Source organism: Mus musculus, chromosome 3, assembly GCF_000001635.26.
Source record: "Mus musculus strain C57BL/6J chromosome 3, GRCm38.p6 C57BL/6J".
Lineage (NCBI taxonomy): Eukaryota > Metazoa > Chordata > Mammalia > Rodentia > Muridae > Mus > Mus musculus.
This window is the reverse complement of record NC_000069.6, coordinates 75,404,303-75,430,985: the sequence shown is the minus strand read 5'-3', so window position 1 is coordinate 75,430,985 and position 26,683 is coordinate 75,404,303. Positions and strand designations below refer to the sequence as shown.

The window sequence follows — 26,683 nt, the reverse complement described above, 5'->3', positions numbered from 1 at the left end:
CCAGGGAGACCAAATTGAGCAGCCTACATTTTATTGCCTGAGAATGTTTGATAATGATGCATATGATGTGCAGTGCGTTTGAATTACACTGGGGTGAAATATGAGAAAGCTCCCCAATGCTTTAATGAGTCTTTTTTATTAGAATTGGTAGGGGTGGAAGATGATATAGGGAAAGAAGACAGTTTGTACAGCATCTGCTATTCTCCTGTCTTTCTAACACTGTCAAAGGCTGAACCCAACCAAGCAATCACTTTCATCACCAATACATATGCATACACACATATACACACATAGGCACACAAAAACACATACCACATGTACACATATACCTATGTGTCACAGGTACATGAATGTGTACATGCAAATGCATAAAGCACACACATTTGCACATATCAGCATAACTGCAAATCCTAAATACTCTTTGGAATATATTTTCTAACTTTTTTGTTTTGCAAATTTAGAGGCTCTTTTGGTTTTAATTTATTATGGCAATATTGTTTTGATACAAAGTTATAGGAAACATAATGTTTTCCCGATATTAATCTTTTAAATGAGATACCTACATATTCTGAAAGTTGATTATTTGATTTATGAATATGTATGTTCAACCACTAGAAACCTGACATGTAGATCTGTTATTGAAAAATTAATGGAGTAGTCATAGAGAACACATATAGCCTACGATACAGTTCATACAAATCCATATTTAGTAATTACCATTTAAACAAAAAATAATGGTGTTATTTAGTAAGACAGATACTTAAAATTTTCAATGATAACAGCACATATAACATACCTTAATATAGGCTTTGCAAGTTGCAAGGAATTCCAAGAATATTACACCTATATCCGAGAAGGCTGCAAGTGTTTAGTAAGGATTCATATATCACCCATTTAACTCACTGGCTGGCTAGTTATTCAGTCCTCTACTTATCTATTTGGCACTTCCAGCAGTGCTGGAAAGGATAATAATCACAGTGGCATAGCCAGTTCAAGGCTAAGAAACAATCAGAGAGTTATATTTCATACTACACAGCTTGGTCTTGAAATGGTCCCTGAATATGAAAAAGCCACGATCAGAATTATCTGATCCTACAACCAGGATGGAAGTATTTGTGATGCTTGGTGTCTTGGGCAAGCTTGGAACACTGGTAAAATACTTTTATTTATTGACTTGTGACCTGTGAACATTTAGTTCTTCCCTCCCACCCCCAAATACCTCTCATGCTATATAACTTCCCTGTGTCCCAGAGATAGGGAACTTTGGGGCTAAGAGGAATGAGTGTACCCAGGCAAGTTGTGGGTGGATTCCTAAATGAGACTATCTTTTCCTATTTTAGCCCATGCATTCCCTTGCCTCAACGTCAACCTGTATCTTCCATTCAACTGAAAGCAAGTCTAGTTGGGCAATGCTAGGGTTTTTCTTCCTTTAAGATGGGGATACTAGTGTTCACCAGGAGACACTTTTCAACTTATAGACAGACATGTGACAAACTCTTTTCAAAAAGATTATTAAAAGCATTGTGTTTCTTTTTAAATTCTGACTAGCAACGGCTGGCATAAACAATAAAGTTTGCCTTTGGAATCCCTATGTCCTGTCTAAACCAGTTGGTGTTCTATGGGGTCATTCAGCCAGTGTCATAGCAGTTCAATTCTTTGCTGAGAGAAAACAACTTTTCAGCTTCTCCAGGGATAAAGTAAGTAAATCTACATATTTTATTTTTCCACTGCTTTTCAAGTTCCTATGGGAATAATCTCCCTTGGACCCCAGATTTCTCTGAGAGATATCACTTGTTCATGCAAACTGGCTAAGTATTGAGAACTCTATATTTGGAATAAGTATTGATTGATTGTTGCTTCATAAGAATTCTTGACAACTGGACAAAAAGTATTACATTAAATTTTTGTTCAAATCATGTACTTATATGTTTAATTCCCTTTATTAGATATTGAAAGTAAAGAGCATTCAAAGTTCTCATTAATTCAACATGGAAAAAAACAGATTTGGGAATAAGGAAGTGTTGCTTAGGTAAAATAGTGAAAAGGCAGAGTTGATTAACTATTATCACTTTAATATTAAAAGACTCATTAAATTATACATTTGAGATAATGAAAATATATCAAGTATAGGGTGAATTTCAATTAAATGTCTATGTGTCTGATGATCTTACTGGAACACTTTTGTCTGTATTTGGTGATATTAAGGATCTGACTTAGAGCCTTCTACATGCTGAGCACCACTCTACCACTGAGATGTACTCTTATCTTGATAGGGCAGTCTCAATATGGTGGGCAATGACTCTAGAATCATGTAGTCTAGATTGAATTCTGAGAACATTAAGAAATCTAATTAATAAACTTCTTAATATCCAAAAGTAATTGTTTATGTACTGCAAAATTTCCATATTACATAATTACAAACTTTAAGATTCAGTCAAATTTATTATAGATTTTTGGCTAGATGGATGACTGATTAAATGCTCTTGTTGCTTTTGTGAAGTACTTACCTTATGTTTCTAGACTCCACATGGTTGTGTTCAAAGTCACCCACAACACCAGTATCAGATGGCCAATGCCCTATTCTGTCCTTCACAGGTACCAGGCACACAGGTGGTACTCATAATACATACAGCAAACACACACACAAACACATGTGTGTGTGTTCAGCATATGCATATATATATATGTACACATACATTCATACATATACGTATATTAATGAGAGATTTCAAGATGCTTGGTTCTGAAGATAAAAGTGGATAATAAGTTGAGATAATTTTCTGTTCTTTATTAGAGGAATGTATCTGTGTTATAGGAGCAACAATAACATTTAAATTTTAATATTCAACCACATATCTACAACCCAATTAATATCTTGAAATTAATTCTTGTAACTTATTTTTCCTATAATCTATCACAAATCTCTTTTTCTCTTAAATGGTATCAGTCACCTGCCAATTCTTGTTGATTCAATAATCAAACTCTGTTCATAATCTTCCCTCTTCAAATCATTGTTCTAACTTTAAAATGTTTGTGTTTGCTGGATGTGGCAGTGCACACTTTAAATTGAGCACTTGGGAGGCAGAGTCAGGTGGACCTCTACCTTTTTCAATGGCAGTCTTGTATACAGAGTGAATTCTAGGCAATCTGGGGATACACAAAGAGACTCAAACCAAACCAAACCAAACCAAACCAAACCAAACCAAACCAAACCAAACCAAACCAAACCAAACCAAACCAAACCAAACCCAAAACTGACCTTCTCCCCTCAAAAATACTGAATCATGCAAACCTTGCTTACCAAGTCTTCATATTTGCAGAAACCCCTTAGCTTTCATTATGTTAATTTAAAAAAACAAACTAACTGACAAACAACCTAAAACAAAACCAAATCAAACAAAAAAGTAGTCTGCAGGAGAAGTGAATGAATGAATAATCTTCAGTCTTCCATCTCTACTCTCCATTTGACTCTCAACTCTGAAATTCTCAACCTTCCACACAAAGCCCTCCTCCCACTGGCTGTCTTATATCACTTCTTTCTCTTCTCATTTATTAATTTCAAACTCAGGCTGCATCGATTCTTGGTACTTACCATCATACAGTTTCCTGGCACTATAATGCTTACGTTCTCCTGCAGTTTCCTGCCTGCTATTACAATCCTAATGTCGCGTGTTTGGCAGTCTTCAGATCTTTTGGAGTTGCTCATATAGATGTGGGTGTTACCTTCTGTGTACTCCAATTGTCCTTCATTGGAAGATGCATTTGCCTTCATTATTTTGCTTCTATAAGATGTTAGTAGTCTTTTAGCCTTGTAGTGTTTACTTTGGGAGTACATTTTGCTAGATTTAAGTGAAAACCATTGCTTTGGATATAGAGCAGCAAGAAAACTCAGAATCAGACCCTTTAGGGTACCCTCCTTGAGTTAGTAGTCTTAGTTTTTGAGGTCTCTGAACAATTTGTTCTGACTTCATTTATTGAAATTAACACAATCTGCACTGTGCATCTATATTTACCTTTAAAATTTTGACTAAAAGATAATAGTTATTTGTTAAATTTATTTTTGTCTTTCCTAAAATCTAACACATATTAGTATTTTAATCACATGGTAGAAGATAATGTAAGTCAATGTCAGTGTTCTTGAAGTCATGGATTGTATCTGATTCTTGGATTGTGCCATACATGTGCATGGTACTCAATAAATTATAGTTAAGTGAATAAATCTAAACTAGACAGAAATGAAACAAACATCAGATATTTCATCATTATGGAGCTCCATGAAAGGTTTTATAATCTTAAAAGAAAGTGCAAAAACATGTCTTATGAATCAAAATTGATCACATACAGCAGTGATCAATATTACGACTACCTGGATTCTTTCCAAAGCAAATTTGTCCTTCAATTTTCACTCTGGTTACTAAACTGTTGCATCATTATAAAGCTTGTCATGCTGTCGCTCACATTGGGTGGAATGCATTTCACTTTGATAAATGTATGGCAATCTGACTTCTTATGTCTACAGCAAACAGCAGGGCTTTCTGCTACTGGGCTGAGCCTTTGCTTTATTGCTGGAAATTTCTTTTGGCTATTTTATAGGGTTGTAGTTAAACTAGAACTCCAGGAAAAATGAAACATCATCTTGTTTTATAAAGGGCCTTTGATTATATTGTACTATCATCAATAAGTTGCTAAATTAGAGGATTGGTGGATCAAAGAAAGTCAGATCTAAATAACTTCTCCAATTGTTAAGTTGAAACTTTTGTTCATTTAGGAGGCTTGTGCAACAGCCACCTTTCAAGGGATGATAAAACAATTTATTCTTTAAAAACTTGATACCATAATGAACTATTATATTCCAATGAAACTTTATTTTGGTTCTAAGGTTCTGTCCTGTTGGAAGCTTGTTATCTTTTCATTTAAAGGAGGAATTTTAAGGACAGGAAAAGGTTTCTCTACTGGGGAGCAACATTCCACTCAGAAAGCTGGGTTTAATTCCTCTTTGCTATTTCCTGTTCTTTTGTAGGATACTAACCCCAATTTAGCCACTAGAATAGTATTAATTTTTAACTTAATTCTTTGTTTGAGGTTCTGATTTTTCCCATAGCCTGACATCCAAACTCCAGAATTAGAGTTAGCAAGAGAATCAGTGGGGTTTTGTGTTATGACTAGATATAACTTATTGGTCCTGACCAATCCCAACTTCAACCTGTTCTTCTAGGAACAAAGAGCTTTCATTTTGTTGCAATTGCACAAATAAATGGATTAAATATCTCTTTTAAAAATTCAAATGATGAAGATGCATGAGGGTCAAAGGGTGAAATATCTTTCTTTCCATTTCTCCTTCAAGCTACTTTTCAGACAGGCAAAGGATGGAAATTCAACCATAGTTTTGATTTGAATTTCCCTGATGACTAAGGATGTTGAACATTTCAAAAAGTGTTTCTCAGTCATTTTAATATTCTATATTCAGAATTTTCCTGTTTTATTTTAAAATACTCGTTTTACTTGAAAAAAATATTTTTTCTCTCATATAATGCTTCATGACAACAGTTTTTCCTCCCTAACTCCTTCAAGATCTCTATAACCTCCACTCTCCCACAGATGCACTTTCTTCAGAAAAGATCAGGTCTTCAAGAGCCAAACAGGACAAAAGAACATACAATAAGCAAGATAAAAGTCCTCATGTTGAAGCTGGACAAGGCAACCCAATAGGAAGAAAAGAATTCCCACCCTGGTGCATCAAGTTGCTGCAGGGTTAGGTAAACCTCTCCCATTGTGGCCAGACAAAGCAGCCCTATTGGAGAATGGGTTCCACAGACAGTCAACAGCTTTAGGGATTGCTTTTGCTTCAGTTGTTGGAGGATCCACATGGAAATTGAGCTGCACATCTTTCCCATACATGCCAGGGCTTTAGTCCAGCCCATGTATGTTCTTTGGTTGTTGACTCAGTCTCTGAGAGGTCCCAAGGGTCCAAGTCAGTTAACTTTGTTGATCTTACTGTGGAGTTCCTATCCAATTCAGGGCCTTCACTCCTTCCCCAACTCGTCTATAAGAGTTTTCAATCTTCATCCAATATTTGGCTATGGATATCTTCATCTGTTTCAGTTAGCTGCTGGTGGAGACTCTCAGAGGACTGTTATGATATGTTTCTGTCTACAAGCATAACAAAGTACCATTTATAGGGTCAGAGATTGCTGCTTGCTCATGGAATGGGTAACAAGGTGGGCCAGTTATTAGTTGGCCATTCCCTCAGTCTCTGTTCAATCTTTGTCATATCATATTTTTTAGACAAGACAACAGTTTATAATTCACTGAAGTACAGGTTTTAATGAATGTCTTTATGACTGTCTGGGTTTCCTTGTCATTTCTTGCCAGGGCACTCTGGTGGAGTCAGCTTGTGAGGCAGAAATGCCAAAATGCTGCTCATGAGAAATGAATTTCTAGGACTCTCCTCCTGGATGTCTGGTGAAAGTCAGCTCTCCAGTGTGGGTCATCTTGACAGGCGAATAGCCTGGAAGCTGTTTCACGAGGATAAGGGTTACATGGAAATTTTCCTCCCAGAGTTACGGCATTTCTTTCCCTAACCCATATTATTCAAATTTCCACCACGTTAGTCTAGTGTATAGATTCACGTGCACTCTATTAAGCATTATCTTACAGTAAATGCCTTTTAAGATTGTATTCTAACATAGCTAAAGCCTTTTCCCAGTGTTCTTAGATTCCAGATAGCAGCAAGGAGCTTAACCCATTCAGTAACTAATTAAGCACTACCATAAAACAATAAAGCACAGCCATTAATTCAGTTGTCTGCAAAGTCTAAAATTCTCACTGAGATAGAAATTCATATTACAGCCTACATTCCATGCCAAGAGCAAATTTGTATACTATACTGAAAATGGATAGTCTTCAGATATAGATAAGAATTAACGAGGCCTAGAGAATTTTCGGGTCAGTGACACTACATTATTCTTTTTTGTTATTAGACGCGTTCTCATGACCGGCCAGGAAGAACACCACAGACCAGAATCTTCTGCGGCAAAGCTTTATTTCTTACATCTTCAGGAGCAAGAGTGTAAGAAGCAAGAGAGCAAGAAGCAAGAGAGAGAGAAAAGCAAGAGAGCGAGAAAGCAAGAGAGAGAGAAAACGAAACCCCGTCCCTCTTAAGGAGCATTCTCCTTCGCCTCGGACGTGTCACTCCCTGATTGGCTGCAGCCCATCGGCCGAGTTGACGTCACGGGGAAGGCAGAGCACAAGTAGTCATAAGATACCCTTGGCACATGCGCAGATTATTTGTTTACCACTTAGAACACAGCTGTCAGCGCCATCTTGTAACGGCGAATGTGGGCGCGGCTCCCAACATCTCCCCCTATCCTTTTAATAAGAGCAAATAGGCCACCCATATTAATGAGAGTGGAGATAGAGGTCAAATCCCCAGTGTGTAGGTAAAGGAGCCATGTACAGGATTAGCTCTTAGGCTTACAGGCTTTTACCCAGAGCGACCCTGACCTGCTCCCGTGTCGTTTTGCCTGGGGGAAGGGAACTAGGACACTGAACCTTCATGAAAGATGACATGTCTCCCTAGAATAGGCTCATATATGCCGCAGAGCCTTTCCATTGCAGTGCTTAGCCTTGCAACTCTCTCGGGCTGCTGAAGCACACTCACTCCATCTCGTGCAATGAGTCTAGCCTCGTGAGATATAAGAGCTGAGTGGCCAGCGACCTATTGCCTAAGCATAGATAACCATATATCAGGGGGAGCTCCATGTTCTAGTCCTGCAAGCGCCTGGGCAATAACCACCTTGTCTCTCCTAGTTTAGGCCTTAAGCTTACAGACCAATCAAAGAAGCAACACTAATCCACAGCAAAGTGTATCTCCAAATAATATTAATCCCACCCATTTTTTAAAGAAAGAAAATGCTGAGGAGATCCAATTGGGTAATCCTTTGGTCAGGGACAGGTCCAAGCGCGTGGAGTTGACCTGAAGTCTCAATTCCCGAAGGATCTGTTCAAATTCAGCCATCCAATTCTGTAACATATACTGAAAAAGACTTTTTGACAAATTAGCTGTCCTAGTAAATTTAACATACTGAATGGAAGTAACACACAATCCCGGAAACTTTTGTTCACATCCCTGCTGAGTTATTTGTCATAATACATCTAGTTGTATCTGGACAAGATCTATGAGTTGATTAACCAGCATGAGACCTCCCTGTATCTTGACATTAGCTGAGGCCTGTTCATCTATGACTGTAGTCACTGAGGCTGACAAAGTGTTAATGGTGTCAGTCGTCTGGACCTGTCCAGACAGAGCCAAGGCTGTCTGAATTAAGGCCAAACCCAGTTCCTAGTTAGTGGTAAAAAAGCAGGAGAATACTTAAGCATTATACATCACCGTCATTGGGAGTGGAAATGTCGACATTATCCCCCAACGCTGCTCTCTCTTTATTATTGACGCCCTGGACATCACCAAGACGAGGGACATTAGTATTCCCTTGGTCAGTCTGGATTTTTCGGGTGAGTCTTTCTGGTACCCAAAATGGGTTGTCTTCATTCTGTGGGAAAACACAGATAGCTCCCCTGGATCTTATCAAAATAGGATCCGGGCCATACCATTTATTATCAAGGACATTTTTCCATTTAACCATCTCATTGGGCCTATCTGGCTCTGAACAATGACGTTCAGCCGCAGTATGGCCATGAGCATCAATATTTAAAAAATTGAGTGTAAAGAGTGCCAAAGACACCGACACTCTTGGTGCTCGGGGTACAGTCTCCTCAAAAGTTCCCCTCTTCTGTTTTATAAGATAGGTTTTGAGGGTGCGATGCGCACGCTCAACAATACCCTGTCCTTGAGGGTTGTATGGAAGTCCAGTCAGGTGGGTCACGTCCATCTGACGGCAGAACTGTTGGAATTTTTGAGACGTATAAGCTGGTCCATTATCAGTCTTAAGGAGTCTGGGTTTCCCCCAAGCACTCCATGCCTCAAGGCAATGTTGAATCACATGTGAGGCTTTTTCTCCGGTTAACGGAGAAGCAAACATGATGCCAGAACATGTGTCAATGGACACATGGAGATATTGAAGTTTTCCAAAGGAAGAAACATGTGTAACATCCATTTGCCAGACCTGTAGAGGTCGAATACCGCGTGGGTTAATTCCCACATGAGGAACTGGCAAGAACTCACAGCAGCTTTGACATTGAGTAACAATGTCACGGGCTTCTTTTCTTGTCAAGGAGAAACGACTGCGTAATGTTTCAGCCGTCACATGAAAATTGTTATGAAAATTTCTTGCAGCCTCTACCGGGGATGATAGGGCAGCAGCCACCACTTTAGTGGCCTTATCTGCCAAATCATTTCCCAGAGCCATGGGGCCAGGTAGGCCTGAATGGGCTCTAACATGAGTAATATAAACAGGAGATCTTCTAGATAACAAAACTAATTGTATCTGCTGAAAAATATTGGCAACTCTACTGGAAGGCTTAATCACTCCAGCCACTTCTAAAAGATTTACTGCATTTACCACATAACAGGAATCTGACACAATATTAAGGGGTTCTAAAAAGGTTTTTAAAACTTCTAAGACCACTAAACATTCTACCACTTGAGGTGAATTTTCATTATATTGTTTGGATACCACTTTACCATTAGCCACATAGGCACCTATGCCAGTTTTTGATCCATCAGTATATACCACAATCCCATTTTTAAGTGGGTTTCTTACTGTTATTTGTGGAAACACAACAGATTGATTTTGGGCAAACTGTAAGATTGGATGTTTTGGATAATGGTTATCTATTTTTCCTGAAAAGGAGGTAACTAAAACTGCCCAATCATTAGATGCGGCTGCCAAGGTTTGAACCTGTGCAGCGGTATAAGGTACAATTAAAAGATATGGACTTTGCCCAAAGTGGGTGATTGCTGCTTTTAGACCTTTAAGGGCAAGCTGTGCAATTGCATCAGGATACCAATCTATTATTTTAGCTGGGGATACGTTTGGATGGATCCACAACAATGGCCCATTCTGCCACAAAACTGCAGTTGGCAATTGTGCTGTCTTAAAGACACACAAACTGAAAGGTTGCGAATCCTCAATACGTTGTAATTGTGCATTCTGTAAGGCTTTTTCCACTTTTTGTAAGGCCTGGTTAGCAGCTAGAGTAAGAGCCCTAGGGGAGGAGATATGAGGATCTCCTTCTAAAATACTAAACAAAGGCCTTAACTCAGCGGAAGGAATCTTTAAAAAAGGTCTGAGCCAATTAATATCTCCCAACAGCTTTTGAAAATCATTTAAGGTATGGAGGTGATCTCTTCTTATCTCTACCTTTTGGGGCACAATCTTATCTGGGGACACCACAGAGCCCAAGAATTGTCCTGTATCAGAAATTTGGACCTTTTCTGTGGCTATCTGTAAACCCCACTGACTTAAAGTTTTAAGTAGAAAAGGATATGCCTTTTGTAGCATGGTAAGGTCTTTATGGCACAGGAGGATGTCATCCATGTAAAGGAGCAAAATTAAAGAGGGGAATTGTTCCCTCACTGGCAAAAGAGCTTCTTGCATATAAAGCTGGCACATTGTAGGACTATTGGACATCCCCTGTGGTAAGACCTTCCATTGATACCTCTTATCAGGTTTAGCAGAATAAGCTCTCTGACCCGTTAACAAGTCAAAAGTCCAATCTCTCTGCTCTGGAGTTAAAGCAGCAGCGTTTGCTCGGTCCTGCGCCTGTGCAGCCTCTCGCCACAGAGATCTCCATTCCAAATATTTGCCCATATTAGGGAGAGCGGCTTTTGCAATCATTTGCCAGTCAGCAGGAGTTAGTGCCATGCCAGCGAGCCTGTCTAACTGCACCAAGGTAAAATTAGCATTGGTTCCGTATTTACGGACCGACTCAGCAATTTCTTTAATTTGTAAGTATTCTACCGGAGCGTGGACACGCCCACCCTCGGCTCCTTCAAAGACCGGAAATGCCTGTTGTATTTTCCTTTGTTCCTCTCTGGGAATGAATGAGTCTGCGCACTGCCTCTCTGCGCACTGCCTCTCTGCGCATTGCTGACGCACTACGCAGGGCGGGGACTCCGCATAGGGCGGACCTTGAAGCCGACTGCCCTGAGGCCAATCAGCAAACTGGCCTTCGCCAGCCGCTTTTGGCTTTTTTCTTGACCAATTAGCTGGCTGGTAATGGGCTGCTTCTTCCTCCCAGTCTGTTTCCTCAGAGGAGGATTCTTCACCTGCTTCAGAGCTACTAAGAGCTGGCTCCCTGAGCTCATCCAGCGATGAGCACAGGCTCCTTTTCCTAGAGACCTCCGCTAATTGATCTTTCTTCTTTTCCCTTTTTCCTCTTTTTCTTCTAATCTCTCTCCAGGTATTCCTACCTAACCTTAACTTTTCCTCGGGTTCAAGACCCTTGGAAAGGCCTGTATACTTATTTTGTGTACCATATTTCCTCTTTGTTCCTACTCTCTCTCCCCGCTTTACTTCTGATAGCTTGTCCTGAATTTCCTCTAGAATTTTCAGCCCTATCTTAATCACTTGATAACATGTGAAAAGGAACAAAAGGGCTCCTAACACCAGAAAAAATTCAAGGCCAAACATATTCCACTTTACTTCTGATAGACTGTCTTGAATTTCGTTAGAAAGTTCAAGATCGGGCTTACCTCGTAAAGCTGTACTCACTGGTACTCTCGTTCCCCAGCTGAAAAGTTCTGAATTCATACAGTTGAATCCTTCTTAACAGTCTGCTTTACGGGAACCTTTATCACCGTCGTTCCCCAGCTGATGAGTTCTGAATTCGGCAGTTGAATCCTTCTCAACAGTCTGTGTTACGGGAACCTTTATAAACGTGATCCGCAGTTCTGGTTCTGAAATGAAGGATCTTCCTTGCGCCAGTCCCGAGTTTTTTTTCTCGTCCCGGATTTCGGCACCAATTGTTATTAGACGCGTTCTCATGACCGGCCAGGAAGAACACCACAGACCAGAATCTTCTGCGGCAAAGCTTTATTTCTTACATCTTCAGGAGCAAGAGTGTAAGAAGCAAGAGAGCAAGAAGCAAGAGAGAGAGAGAAAAGCAAGAGAGCGAGAAAGCAAGAGAGAGAGAAAACGAAACCCCGTCCCTCTTAAGGAGCATTCTCCTTCGCCTCGGACGTGTCACTCCCTGATTGGCTGCAGCCCATCGGCCGAGTTGACGTCACGGGGAAGGCAGAGCACAAGTAGTCATAAGATACCCTTGGCACATGCGCAGATTATTTGTTTACCACTTAGAACACAGCTGTCAGCGCCATCTTGTAACGGCGAATGTGGGCGCGGCTCCCAACACTTTTTTTTTTTTTGTGTTCATTTCTTTATTTTTTTTTCCATTTTTTATTAGGTATTTCGCTCATTTACATTTGCAATGCTATACCAAAAGTCCCCCATAGCCACCCACCCCCTCTCCCCTACCCACCCACTCCCCTTTTATGGCCCTGGCGTTCCCCTGTACTGGGGCATATAAAATTTGCGTGTCCAATGGGCCTCTCTTTCCAGTGATGGCCGACTAGGCCATCTTTTGATGCATATGCAGCTAGAGTCAAGAGCTCCGGGGTACTGGTTAGTTCATAATGTTGTTCCACCTATAGGGTTGCAGATCCCTTTAGCTTCTTTGGTACTTTCTCTAGCTCCTTCATTGGGGGCCATGTGATCCATCCAATAGCCGACTGTGAGCATCCACTTCTATGTTTGCTAGGCCCAGGCATACTCTGACAAGAGACAGCTATATCAGGGTCCTTTCAGCATAATCTTGCTAGTGTATGCAATGGTGTCAGCATTTGGAAGCTGATTATGGGATGGATCCCCGGATATGGTAGTGTCTACATGGTCCATCCTTTTATCTCAGCTCCAAACTTTGTCTCTGTAACTCCTTCCAAGGGTGTTTTGTTCCCACTTCTAAGGAGGGGCATAGTGTTCACACTTCAGTCTTCATTTTTCTTGAGTTTCATGTGTTTAGGAAATTGTATCTTATATCTTGGGTATCTTAGGTTTTGGGCTAATATCCACTTATCAGTGAGTACATATTGTGTGAGTTCCTTTGTGAATGTGTTACCTCACTCAGGATGATGCCCTCCAGGTCCATCCATTTGGCTAGGAATTTCATAAATTCATTCTTTTTAATAGCTGAGTAGTACTCCATTGTGTAGATGTACCACATTTTCTGTATCCATTCCTCTGTTGAGGGGCATCTGGGTTCCTTCCAGCTTCTGGCTATTATAAATAAGGCTGCTATGAACATAGTGGAGCATGTGTCCTTCTTACCAGTTGGGGCTTCTTCTGGATATATGCCCAGGAGAGGTATTGCTGGATCCTCCGGTAGTACTATATCCAGTTTTCTGAGGAACCGCCAGACTGATTTCCATAGTGGTTGTACAAGCCTGCAATCCCACCAACAATGGAGGAGTGTTCCTCTTTCTCCACATCCACGCCAGCATCTGCTGTCACCTGAATTTTTGATCTTAGCCATTCTGACTGGTGTGAGGTGGAATCTCAGGGTTGTTTTGATTTGCATTTCCCTGATGATTAAGGATGTTGAGCATTTTTTCAGGTGCTTCTCTGCCATTCGGTATTCCTCAGGTGAGAATTTTTTGTTCAGTTCTGAGCCCCATTTTTTAATGGGGTTATTTGATTTTCTTGAGGCATGTCAAGAGTTAACTCCCCTGGGGCTATTAACTCTAAGTGTAAAACTCTTGCCTGGCAGAAAGTGCTAATCTCTAATGTAAACATTTATCTGGTCCCTACAAACTCCCTTTGTAGTCACTCCCCTTGCATCTGTGCTAATCTCTAGTGTTAAACATTTATCTGGTTCCTTTTGAAGTCACTCCTTTTGCACCTGGAAAAATTCAATGTGCCTTATTCTGTTATGATTTGCAATTTATTCTGTATTATAAAAGTCTGATGCTCGACTGGAAAATCACATTCAGATTCAACACCTCTCTTGTGTGTTTTTCTCTCTGTCACTTCATCCTAATCTTGCCCATCTACTCTAGAGACCCGTTTTACGCAAACACAGGGGCCCAGAGGGTCTGCGGCAATTTCTTATTAAGTCCCTCTTCTCATTTCTGATTTTGGTAATTTGGATATTTTCTCTGTTCACTTTATTTAACATGTGTTAAGAATTCATTTATCTTGTGTTTCTCAAAGAACCAATTATTTGTTTCATTGTTCTCTTTATTTTTACTATATTGATTTCAGCCTTGAGTTTGATTATTTCTTTTCATCTACTCTTTTTGGGAGTAATTTCTTGTTTTTGTTCTAGAGATTTCAAGTGGACCATCTACTTTGTAGTATGAGGTCTCTCTATTTTTCAATATAGTTACTTAGTGCTAGGAACTTGCCTCTCAGGACCACTTCATTCTCGTCCATAACTTGGGTATGTATTCATTTTCATTCATTTCTATTGATAGTCCTCAATTTCTTTATTTATTGCGGCTTGATTCATTTTTTTTTCTATCAATGGAGAGTTGTTCAATTTATATGAGATTGTAATCTTTTTCTTGTTTCTGATATCCAGCTTTAATCTGTGGAGGTCTGATAGGATACATTGAATGTCTTATTTAGGATTCTGTTGCTGCAATGAGTCACAATAACCAAAATGCAAATAGGGGAGGAAATGGTTTATTCTGCTTATAATTCTACATTGCTGTTCATCACTGAAGAAAGTCATGACAGGAACTCAAACAGGGTAGGATCCTGGAGGCAGGAGGTGATGCAGAAACTGTGGAGTGGTGCTTCTTATTGTCTCGTTTTACATGGCTTGCTCAGACTACTTTCTTATAGGATCTAGAACTACCAGCCTAGGAATAGTACCACTCAGAATAGGCTGGTCCCTTCCCTATTGATCTTTAATGGATGAGTGTCTTGTAGTTGGATCTCCTGGAGGCATTTCTTCAACTGAGGCTTCTTTCTTTCTGAGGACTCTAGCTTGTGTCAAGTTGATACACAAAACCAGCCAGAACAGGAGTTTATCTCAGCTGTCTTGTATCTGCTGAAACTTGCTTTGTATCTGAGTATGTGGTTAATTTTGGAGAAAGTACCATGAGAAAAGGTCCATGCTGAAAAAAATGTATATGCTTTTGTATTTGTGCAAAATGTCCTATAAATATCTCTTAGGTACATTTGTTTTATGATGTTGGTTAGCTCTAACATTTCTCTTTGAAGTTTTTGTCCAGATGAACTGTCTATTGGTTAAAGTATTGTAGTCTTCCATTATCATTGTGTAAGGGTCAATGTATGAATTAAGATTTAAAGCAGCGGTCGCCATCTTGGTCCGGGACCCGCCGAACTTAGGAAATTAGTCTGAACAGGTGAGAGGGTGCGCCAGAGAACCTGACAGCTTCTGGAACAGGCGGAAGCACAGAGGCGCTGAGGCAGCACCCTTTGTGGGCCGGGGACAGCCAGCCACCGTCTGGACCGGAGGACAGGTGCCCGCCCGGCTGGGGAGGCGGCCTAAGCCACAGCAGCAGCGGTCGCCATCTTGGTCCAAGACCCGCCGAACTTAGGAAATTAGTCTGAACAGGTGAGAGGGTGCGCCAGAGAACCTGACAGCTTCTGGAACAGGCAGAAGCACAGAGGCGCTGAGGCAGCACCCTTTGTGGGCCGGGGACAGCCAGCCACCATCCGGACCGGAGGACAGGTGCCCGCCCGGCTGGGGAGGCGGCCTAAGCCACAGCAGCAGCGGTCGCCATCTTGGTCCGGGACCCGCCGAACTTAGGAAATTAGTCTGAACAGGTGAGAGGGTGCGCCAGAGAACCTAACAGCTTCTGGAACAGGCGGAAGCACAGAGGCACTGAGGCAGCACCCTTTGTGGGCCGGGGACAGCCAGCCACCGTCTGGACCGGAGGACAGGTGCCCGCCCGGCTGGGGAGGCGGCCTAAGCCACAGCAGCAGCGGTCGCCATCTTGGTCCGAGACCCGCCGAACTTAGGAAATTAGTCTGAACAGGTGAGAGGGTGCGCCAGAGAACCTGACAGCTTCTGGAACAGGCAGAAGCACAGAGGCGCTGAGGCAGCACCCTGTGTGGGCCGGGGACAGCCGGCCACCTTCCGGACCGGAGGACAGGTGCCCACCCGGCTGGGGAGGCGGCCTAAGCCACAGCAGCAGCGGTCGCCATCTTGGTCCCGGGACTCCAAGGAACTTAGGAATTTAGTCTGCTTAGGTGAGAGTCTGTACCACCTGGGAACTGCCAAAGCAACACAGTGTCTGAGAAAGGTCCTGTTTTGGGCCTTCTTCTTCGGCCAGGAGGAGGTCCAAATACAAGATATCTGCGCACCTTCCCTGTAAGAGAGCTTGCCAGCAGAGAGTGCTCTGAGCACTGAAACTCAGAGGAGAGAATCTGTCTCCCAGGTCTGCTGATAGACGGTAACAGAATCACCAGAAGAACAATCTCTAAACAGAGTCAACTATAACTACTAACTCCAGAGATTACCAGATGGCGAAAGGTAAACGGAGGAATCTTACTAACAGGAACCAAGACCACTCACCATCACCAGAACCCAGCACACCCACTTCGCCCAGTCCAGGGAACCCCAACACACCTGAGAACCTAGACCTAGATTTAAAAGCATATCTCATGATGATGGTAGAGGACATCAAGAAGGACTTTAATAAATCACTTAAAGAAATACAGGAGAACACTGCTAAAGAGTTACAAGTCCTTAAAGAAAAACAGGAAAACACAATCAAACAGGTAGAAGTCCTTACAGAAAAAGAGGAAAAAACATACAAACAGGTGATGGAAATGAACAAAACCATACTAGACCTAAAAAGGGAAGTAGACACAATAAAGAAAACTCAAAGCGAGGCAACACTAGAGATAGAAACCCTAGGAAAGAAATCTGGAACCATAGATTTGAGCATCAGCAACAGAATACAAGAGATGGAAGAGAGAATCTCAGGTGCAGAAGATTCCATAGAGAACATCGGCACAACAATCAAAGAAAATGGAAAATGCAAAAAGATCCTAACTCAAAATATCCAGGAAATCCAGGACACAATAAGAAGACCAAACGTACGGATAATAGGAGTGGATGAGAATGAAGATTTTCAACTCAAAGGTCCAGCAAACATCTTCAACAAAATTATTGAAGAAAACTTCCCAAATCTAAAGAATGAGATGCATATGAACATACAAGAAGCCTACAGAACTCCAAATAGACTGGACCAGAAAAGAAATTCCTCCCGACACATAATAATCAGAACATCAAATGCACTAAATAAAGATAGAATACTAAAAGCAGTAAGGGAAAAAGGTCAAGTAACATATAAAGGCAAGCCTATCAGAATTACACCAGATTTTTCACCAGAGACTATGAAAGCCAGAAGAGCCTGGACAGATGTTATACAGACACTAAGAGAACACAATCTGCAGCCCAGGCTACTATACCCAGCCAAACTCTCAATTATCATAGAGGGAGAAACCAAAGTATTCCACGACAAAACCAAATTCACGCATTATCTCTCCACGAATCCAGCCCTTCAAAGGATAATAACAGAAAAAAACCAATACAAGAACGGGAACAACGCCCTAGAAAAAAACAAGAAGGTAATCCCTCAACAAACCTAAAAGAAGACAGCCACAAGAACAGAATGCCACCTTTAACAACTAAAATAACAGGAAGCAACAATTACTTTTCCTTAATATCTCTTAACATCAATGGTCTCAACTCGCCAATAAAAAGACATAGACTAACAAACTGGCTACACAAACAAGACCCAACATTTTGCTGCTTACAGGAAACTCATCTCAGAGAAAAAGATAGACACTACCTCAGAATGAAAGGCTGGAAAACAATTTTCCAAGCAAATGGTATGAAGAAACAAGCAGGAGTAGCCATCCTAATATCTGATAAGATTGACTTCCAACCCAAAGTCATCAAAAAAGACAAGGAGGGACACTTCATTCTCATCAAAGGTAAAATCCTCCAAGAGGAACTCTCAATTCTGAATATCTATGCTCCAAATACAAGAGCAGCCACATTCACTAAAGAAACTTTAGTAAAGCTCAAAGCACACATTGCGCCTCACACAATAATAGTGGGAGACTTCAACACACCACTTTCACCAATCGACAGATCATGGAAACAGAAACTAAACAGGGACACACTGAAACTAACAGAAGTGATGAAACAAATGGATCTGACAGATATCTACAGAACATTTTATCCTAAAACAAAAGGATATACCTTCTTCTCAGCACCTCATGGTACCTTCTCCAAAATTGACCACATAATAGGTCACAAATCAGGCCTCAACAGATTCAAAAATATTGAAATTGTCCCATGTATCCTATCAGATCACCATGCACTAAGGCTGATCTTCAATAACAAAATAAATAACAGAAAGCCAACATTCACATGGAAACTGAACAACACTCTTCTCAATGATACCTTGGTCAAGGAAGGAATAAAGAAAGAAATTAAAGACTTTTTAGAGTTTAATGAAAATGAAGCCACAACGTACCCAAACCTTTGGGACACAATGAAAGCATTTCTAAGAGGGAAACTCATAGCTATGAGTGCCTTCAAGAAAAAACGGGAGAGAGCACATACTAGCAGCTTGACAACACATCTAAAAGCTCTAGAAAAAAAGGAAGCAAATTCACCCAAGAGGAGTAGACGGCAGGAAATAATCAAACTCAGGGGTGAAATCAACCAAGTGGAAACAAGAAGAACTATTCAAAGAATTAACCAAACGAGGAGTTGGTTCTTTGAGAAAATCAACAAGATAGATAAACCCTTAGCTAGACTCACTAAAGGGCACAGGGACAAAATCCTAATTAACAAAATCAGAAATGAAAAGGGAGACATAACAACAGATCCTGAAGAAATCCAAAACACCATCAGATCCTTCTACAAAAGGCTATACTCAACAAAACTGGAAAACCTGGACGAAATGGACAAATTTCTGGACAGATACCAGGTACCAAAGTTGAATCAGGATCAAGTTGACCTTCTAAACAGTCCCATATCCCCTAAAGAAATAGAAGCAGTTATTAATAGTCTCCCAGCCAAAAAAAGCCCAGGACCAGACGGGTTTAGTGCAGAGTTCTATCAGACCTTCAAAGAAGATCTAACTCCAGTTCTGCACAAACTTTTTCACAAGATAGAAGTAGAAGGTATTCTACCCAACTCATTTTATGAAGCCACTATTACTCTGATACCTAAACCACAGAAAGATCCAACAAAGATAGAGAACTTCAGACCAATTTCTCTTATGAACATCGATGCAAAAATTCTTAATAAAATTCTCGCTAACCGAATCCAAGAACACATTAAAGCAATCATCCATCCTGACCAAGTAGCTTTTATTCCAGGGATGCAGGGATGGTTTAATATACGAAAATCCATCAATGTAATCCATTATATAAACAAACTCAAAGACAAAAACCACATGATCATCTCGTTAGATGCAGAAAAAGCATTTGACAAGATCCAACACCCATTCATGATAAAAGTTCTGGAAAGATCAGGAATTCAAGGCCAATACCTAAACATGATAAAAGCAATCTACAGCAAACCAGTAGCCAACATCAAAGTAAATGGAGAGAAGCTGGAAGCAATCCCACTAAAATCAGGGACTAGACAAGGCTGCCCACTTTCTCCCTACCTTTTCAACATTGTACTTGAAGTATTAGCCAGAGCAATTCGACAACAAAAGGAGATCAAGGGGATACAAATTGGAAAAGAGGAAGTCAAAATATCACTTTTTGCAGATGATATGATAGTATATATAAGTGACCCTAAAAATTCCAACAGAGAACTCCTAAACCTGATAAACAGCTTCGGTGAAGTAGCTGGATATAAAATTAACTCAAACAAGTCAATGGCCTTTCTCTACACAAAGAATAAACAGGCTGAGAAAGAAATTAGGGAAACAACACCCTTCTCAATAGCCACAAATAATATAAAATATCTCGGCGTGACTCTAATGAAGGAAGTGAAAGATCTGTATGATAAAAACTTCAAGTCCCTGAAGAAAGAAATTAAAGAAGATCTCAGAAGATGGAAAGATCTCCCATGCTCATGGATTGGCAGGACCAACATTGTAAAAATGGCTATCTTGCCAAAAGCAATCTACAGATTCAATGCAATCCCCATTAAAATTCCAACTCAATTCTTCAACGAATTAGAAGGAGCAATTTGCAAATTCATCTGGAATAACAAAAAACCGAGGATAGCAAAAACTCTTCTCAAGGATAAAAGAACCTCTGGTGGAATCACCATGCCTGACCTAAAGCTTTACTACAGAGCAATTGTGATAAAAACTGCATGGTACTGGTATAGAGACAGACAAGTGGACCAATGGAATAGAATTGAAGACCCAGAAATGAACCCACACACCTATGGTCACTTGATCTTCGACAAGGGAGCCAAAAACATCCAGTGGAAGAAAGACAGCATTTTCAACAATTGGTGCTGGCACAACTGGTTGTTATCATGTAGAAGAATGCGAATCGATCCATACTTATCTCCTTGTACTAAGGTCAAATCTAAGTGGATCAAGGAACTTCACATAAAACCAGAGACACTGAAACTTATAGAGGAGAAAGTGGGGAAAAGCCTTGAAGATATGGGCACAGGGGAAAAATTCCTGAACAGAACAGCAATGGCTTGTGCTGTAAGATCGAGAATTGACAAATGGGACCTAATGAAACTCCAAAGTTTCTGCAAGGCAAAAGACACTGTCTATAAGACAAAAAGACCACCAACAGACTGGGAAAGGATCTTTACCTATCCTAAATCAGATAGGGGACTAATATCCAACATATATAAAGAACTCAAGAAGGTGGACCTCAGAAAATCAAATAACCCCCTTAAAAAATGGGGCTCAGAACTGAACAAAGAATTCTCACTGAGGAATACCGAATGGCAGAGAAGCACCTGAAAAAATGTTCAACATCCTTAATCATCAGGGAAATGCAAATCAAAACAACCCTGAGATTCCACCTCACACCAGTGAGAATGGCTAAGATCAAAAATTCAGGTGACAGCAGAGGCTGGCGAGGATGTGGAGAAAGAGGAACACTCCTCCATTGTTGGTGGGATTGCAGGCTTGTACAACCACTCTGGAAATCAATCTGGCGGTTCCTCAGAAAATTGGACATAGTACTACCGGAGGATCCAGCAATACCTCTCCTGGGCATATATCCAGAAGAAGCCCCAACTGGTAAGAAGGACACATGCTCCACTATGTTCATAGCAGCCTTATTTATAATAGCCAGCAACTGGAAAGAACCCAGATGCCCCTCAACAGAGGAATGGATACAGAAAATGTGGTACATCTACACAATGGAGTACTACTCAGCTATTAAAAAGAATGAATTTATGAAATTCCTAGCCAAATGGATGGACCTGGAGAGCATCATCCTGAGTGAGGTAACACAATCACAAAGGAACTCACATAATATGTACTCACTGATAAGTGGATACTAGCCCAAAACCTAGGATACCCACGATATAAGATACAATTTCCTAAACACATGAAACTCAAGAAAAATGAAGACTGAAGTGTGGACACTATGCCCCTCCTTAGAAGTGGGAACAAAACACCCATGGAAGGAGTTACAGAAACAAAGTATGGAGCTGAGATGAAAGGATGGACCATGTAGAGACTGCCATATCCAGGGATCCACCCCATAATCAGCTTCCAAATGCTGACACCATTGCATACACTAGCAAGATTTTACTGAAAGGACCCAGATGTAGCTGTCTCTTGTGAGACTATGCCGGGGCCTAGCAAACACAGAAGTGGATGCTCACAGTCAGCTAATGGATGGATCACAGGGCTCCCAATGGAGGAGCTAGAGAAAGTACCCAAGGAGCTAAAGGGATCTTCAACCCTATAGGTGGAACAACATTATGAACTAACCAGTACCCCTGAGCTCTTGACTCTAGCTGCATATGTATCAAAAGATGGCCTAGTCGGCCATCACTGGAAAGAGAGGCCCATTGGACACGCAGACTTTGTGTGCCCCGGTACAGGGGAACGCCAGGGCCAAAGGGGGGGAGTGGGTGGGTAGGGGAGTGGGGGTGGGTGGGTAAGGGGGACTTTTGGTATAGCATTGGAAATGTAAATGAGCTAAATACCTAATAAAAAATGGAAAAAAAAAAGAGAAAAAAAAAGATTTAAAAGTGTTTCATTAACAAACATGGGAACACTTGTGTTTGGGGCATAGATTTTAATTGAAATGGCATCTAGGTAAACTTTTCATTAAATGAGTATGTGTTGTCCTTCCCTATCTCTTCTGATTAGTTATGTTTTGAAGTCTATTTTTGTTAGATATTAAAGTGGCTACACTATTTTATTTCTTAGATTCATTTGTTTAGAATGTTTTTTTCTAATATTTTACCCTGAGGTAATGTCTATCTTTTATGTTGAAGTATGTTTCTTGAATGTAGCAAAAGATGGATTTGGTTTTTTTTTTTGCATACATTCTGTATCTTTTTATTGGGAATTGAGATCACTAATACTCAGAGGTAGCAATGACCAATGATTGTTAATTACTGTTATTTAGTTATTGATGATATTGTTTGTTGTTAGTTGTGGTGTGGTGCATCTGTGTTTGAGGGTAAGATTCCCATCCTTTGTTTTTGTAGGTCTGGAATTATTTATTCCCTGTGTTTTCATGGCTGTAGTTAGCCTGCTTTTGTTGGTATTTTCCTTCTACTATCCTTTGAAAGTTTGGATTTATAGATAAATATTGCTTAAATTTGACTTTACCATGGAATATCTCACTTTTTCCATCTATGGTGATTGAAAATTTTGCTGTGTTTAGTATTCTTGACTGGCATCTGTGGTCTCTTAGAGCCTACAGCATATCTTTTCAGCCCCTTCTGTTATTTTTTTAGAGTCTCCACTGAGTAGTCAGCTGTGGTCTTTTGATAGTCCTGACTTTATGTGTTACTTGATCTTTTAACTTTCAGCTTTTCATATTTATTGTTATTGTTGTTGTTTATGTTTAGTGTTTTGATTCTTATGCATTTAAGATATTTTCCTTTTTGATCCAATCTATTTAATATTCTATATGCTTCTTGTGTGTGAAAACTCAGCAAATTAAGGTCCAAGTCATCCATTGACTTGATAACCGTCTGAGCTGGCACATAATGGAAGATGCCCTTCATTGGCATGGTTTTTCCCTTATCTGAGGTTGCCTTGGGAGTTCAACCCTCCCCCCACTTCTCTACCTTCAGAATGTCATGTAGCCTTGGTTAAGATTACAAACTCAACTTCCTTTGTCTTGAAAAGAACCCATTCAGCTGGCACCTGAGATTCCTGAAATGTCCCCTCATGCTAATTAGGCATTTCTTTACCCTAAGCCTTCAGTCAGTGACCTTTGCCCATCCTGAATGTTTCTACCACCCCTATCCCTTCAAACAATCTAGGCCTTGAATCAGCCCAAGTTAAGTTGATCTGCCTCCCTGAAGCTTGCTGCTCTGTATCCTCTTTACCATACATACTCACACCCTAAAAATATGAAAGAAATATATCCCATATTTATTTATTCATTTTTGTTATCTTTCTATAATTATATATTTTTCTATTTCTTATTCAGGGTTATTGTGTGCTTCTGAGCACACTCTTGTTTTCTACTAGTGAGAGGCTATACAATGAGAATAAGTGTTAGAAATCACAAGCTTATATTGGACATTGGCCCCCTATAGAATGTAGAATTGGTAAAAATCTCTTCTCAGTTTGTAGGTTGCCATTTTGTCCTGTTGGCAGTGTCCTTTGCCTTACAGAAGCATTGCAATTTAATGAGGTCCCATTTGTTGTTGCTTGATCTTAGAACATAAGCCATTGGTGTTCTGGTCAGGAAAATTTCCCCTGTGCCCATGTGTTTGGGCTCCTCCTCCACTTTCTCTTCTATTAGTTTCAGTGTATCTGGTTTTATGTGGAGATCCTTGGATTTAAGCTTTGTACAGGGAGATAAAAATGGATTCTTCTACTTCTTCATTGCCAGTTGAACCAGCACCATTTGTTGAAAATGCTGTCTTTTTTCCACTAGATGATTTTAGCTTCTTTGTCAAAAATCAAGTGATCATAGGTGTATGGGTTCATTTTTGGGTCTTCATTTCTATTTCATTGATTTACATGCCTGTCACTGTACCAACACCATGAAACTTTTTAAAATCACTATATACAAAGAACTCAAGAAGCTAGACTCCGGAGAACCAAATAGCCCTATTAAAGAGCTAGAAAGAGAATTCTCAACTGACCAAGAGCTAAAATGTTGATAAACAAATGTTCAATATCCTTAGTCATCAGGGGAATGAAAATCAAAATGAACCTGAGGTTCCACCTCACACCAATCAGAATGGCTAAGATCAAAAACTCAGGTGACAGCAGATTCTGGCGAAGTTTTGGAGAAGGAGGAACACTCCTCCATTGCTGATGGGATTGCAAACTGGTACAACCACTCTGGAAATCAGTCTGGTGCTTCGTCAGAAAAACCAGACATAGTACTACCTGGGGACCTAGCTATACCACTCCTGGGCATATACCCAGAAGATGCTTCAACAGGTAATAAGGACAAACGCTCCCTTATGATCATAGCCGCCATATTTATAATAGGCAGAAGCTGGAAACAATTCAGGTGTCCCTCAACAGAAGAACAGATACTGAAAATGTGGTGCATTTGCACAATGGAGTACTATTCAGCTATTAAAAACAAAAAATTCATGAAATTCATAGGCAAATGCATGGAACTTGAAAATATCATCCTGAGTAAGAGAACCCAGACTCAAAGGAACACACATGGTATGCACTCACTGATAAGTGGTTATTATCCCCAAAGCTCACAATACCCAAGATACAATTCACAGACCATATGAAGCTCAAGAAGGAAGACCAAACTGTGGATGCTTCAGTTCTTCTTAGAAGGGGAACAAAATACCCATGGGAGGAAATATGGAGACAAAGTGTGGAGCAGAGACTGAACAAAAGGCCATCCAGAGACTGCCCCAACTGGGGATCCATCCCATATACAGTTGCCAAAGCTGGACACTCTTGTGGATGCCTGGAAGTGCTTACTGACAGCAGCCTCATATGGCTGTCTCCTGAAAAGCTCTACCAGAATCTGACAGATACAGAGCGGATGCTTGCAGCCAACCATTGGACTGAGCACAGAGTCCCTGATGGAGGAGTTGGAGAAGAGACAGAAGGAGCTGGGAGGGGGGTGTTGCAGCCCCATGGCGGGGGGGGGGGGAGCAACAGTGTCAACTGGCCAGACACCCCTGGAGCTCCCAGGAACTGGACCACCAACTAAAGAATACACATGGAGGTACCCATGGCTCTGGCTGCTTATGTGGCAGAAGATGACCTTTTTGGACATCAGTGGGAGAAGCAGCTGTTGATCCTATGGGGGTTTGATGCCCCAGTGTAGAGAATGCCAGGGTGGGGAGGCAGCAGTGGGTGTATAGGTTGAGGAGCACCCTCATAGAGGCAGGGGGAGGGTGCATAGGGGGTTTCTGGAGGGGAGACCTGGAAAGGGGATAACATTTGAAATGTAAATAAAAAAAATCCAACAACAACAAAAAGAAATCAGAGGCTTATAGTTTCATGTCATGTTTTATTTCTCTTTAAAATAATTTTAAGAGTGGGGGGGGAGTTAAGAGAGAACAAAGATAATAGTTATGGTAATATTTAAAGATGGATGTCAGAGAATAGGCCTTAGTTGGAGAATAATGCTCTTATTCCTGAAGGGGTGGAAGTGGTAAAATGATGTTTGTAAAATTAAAATCTATTATTCTTTCATGCCCAGATTTTCTTTGACCCCAATCCCTCCCACCCATTGTGCTTTTCTACCTACACCGAATCTCTTCTTTATCCCTACCTCTCCTCTGAATTTCATTTTGTGTGTGTGTGTGTGTGCGTGTCCCACTGTGTTCATTAGGGCTGTGTGAGTGAGCATGAGAGGGGATATTTTCTTGCATGGGGACAGTTAACCCGTACCTATACCACTAAAGAACTTGACATTCTCTCCTTCTCAATCTTTAACTGCTCCTCTGGGAGGAGAAACAATTGTTACCTGACTTAAGGCTAAAATTTGAAGGTGATGTCTTTCTTATAAAGATTCAGTGAGACGATATCCTGTCCAATAAAGTGCCCTTTAAGTGTTTATTGATTATGATTTTATAGATTACTGGAAGACTTAATTATAAATGGAACTGTTATATAATGTAATGTCCAGGGCAGGCAGCACCTTCAGTTCCTGTGTTATTGTTATGCCTAAGCCATGCATTTTGGAGGTGACATCAGAGAGCCAGGCTTCTGTAGTGTAGTCTTCAAAGCTAGGATGGCAAGCCACAGCCTCACACATCCTCCGTCTTTTTCTTTTTCTTAAATATTGTTGTGAAGAATAGAAAGCCTCCCTGTACATAATAATTTGAGTCAGCTTTCTTTCTCTCCTTCACTTTTATGAATCTTTTAAACCATGTACTTGGAATTGAATCTGACCTGATGCTGACGCAGCTTTCAAAAGTGCATTGAAAACAGTCTCTGTCCATCCACACATTTATTCATGTGCCTCCTTACTCATGCAGTTACTTATTTATAAAAGTAGCATTTGTAGTAAAAAGAACATATTTGTTTATTGTAGTTGTATTGGTGTCTGTATGAATAATAGTGATTCTGCCCACCTCTGGCAGGGAGCAGGGTTCTGTA

At 40.6% G+C, this 26,683-nt stretch overlaps 1 protein-coding gene across 2 annotated transcripts in view; it reads left to right on the top strand.

The window, feature by feature from the left end:
* Wdr49 (WD repeat domain 49) overlaps positions 1-26,683 on the top strand; it is a 208,238-nt gene that overhangs the window by 51,180 nt on the left and 130,375 nt on the right. For both annotated transcript variants that reach the window (XM_030252532.1, NM_001370850.1), the window contains one exon: positions 1,549-1,697. In XM_030252532.1, the coding sequence (XP_030108392.1) occupies positions 1,549-1,697 (149 nt within the window). The remainder of the gene's footprint in view (positions 1-1,548; positions 1,698-26,683) is intronic.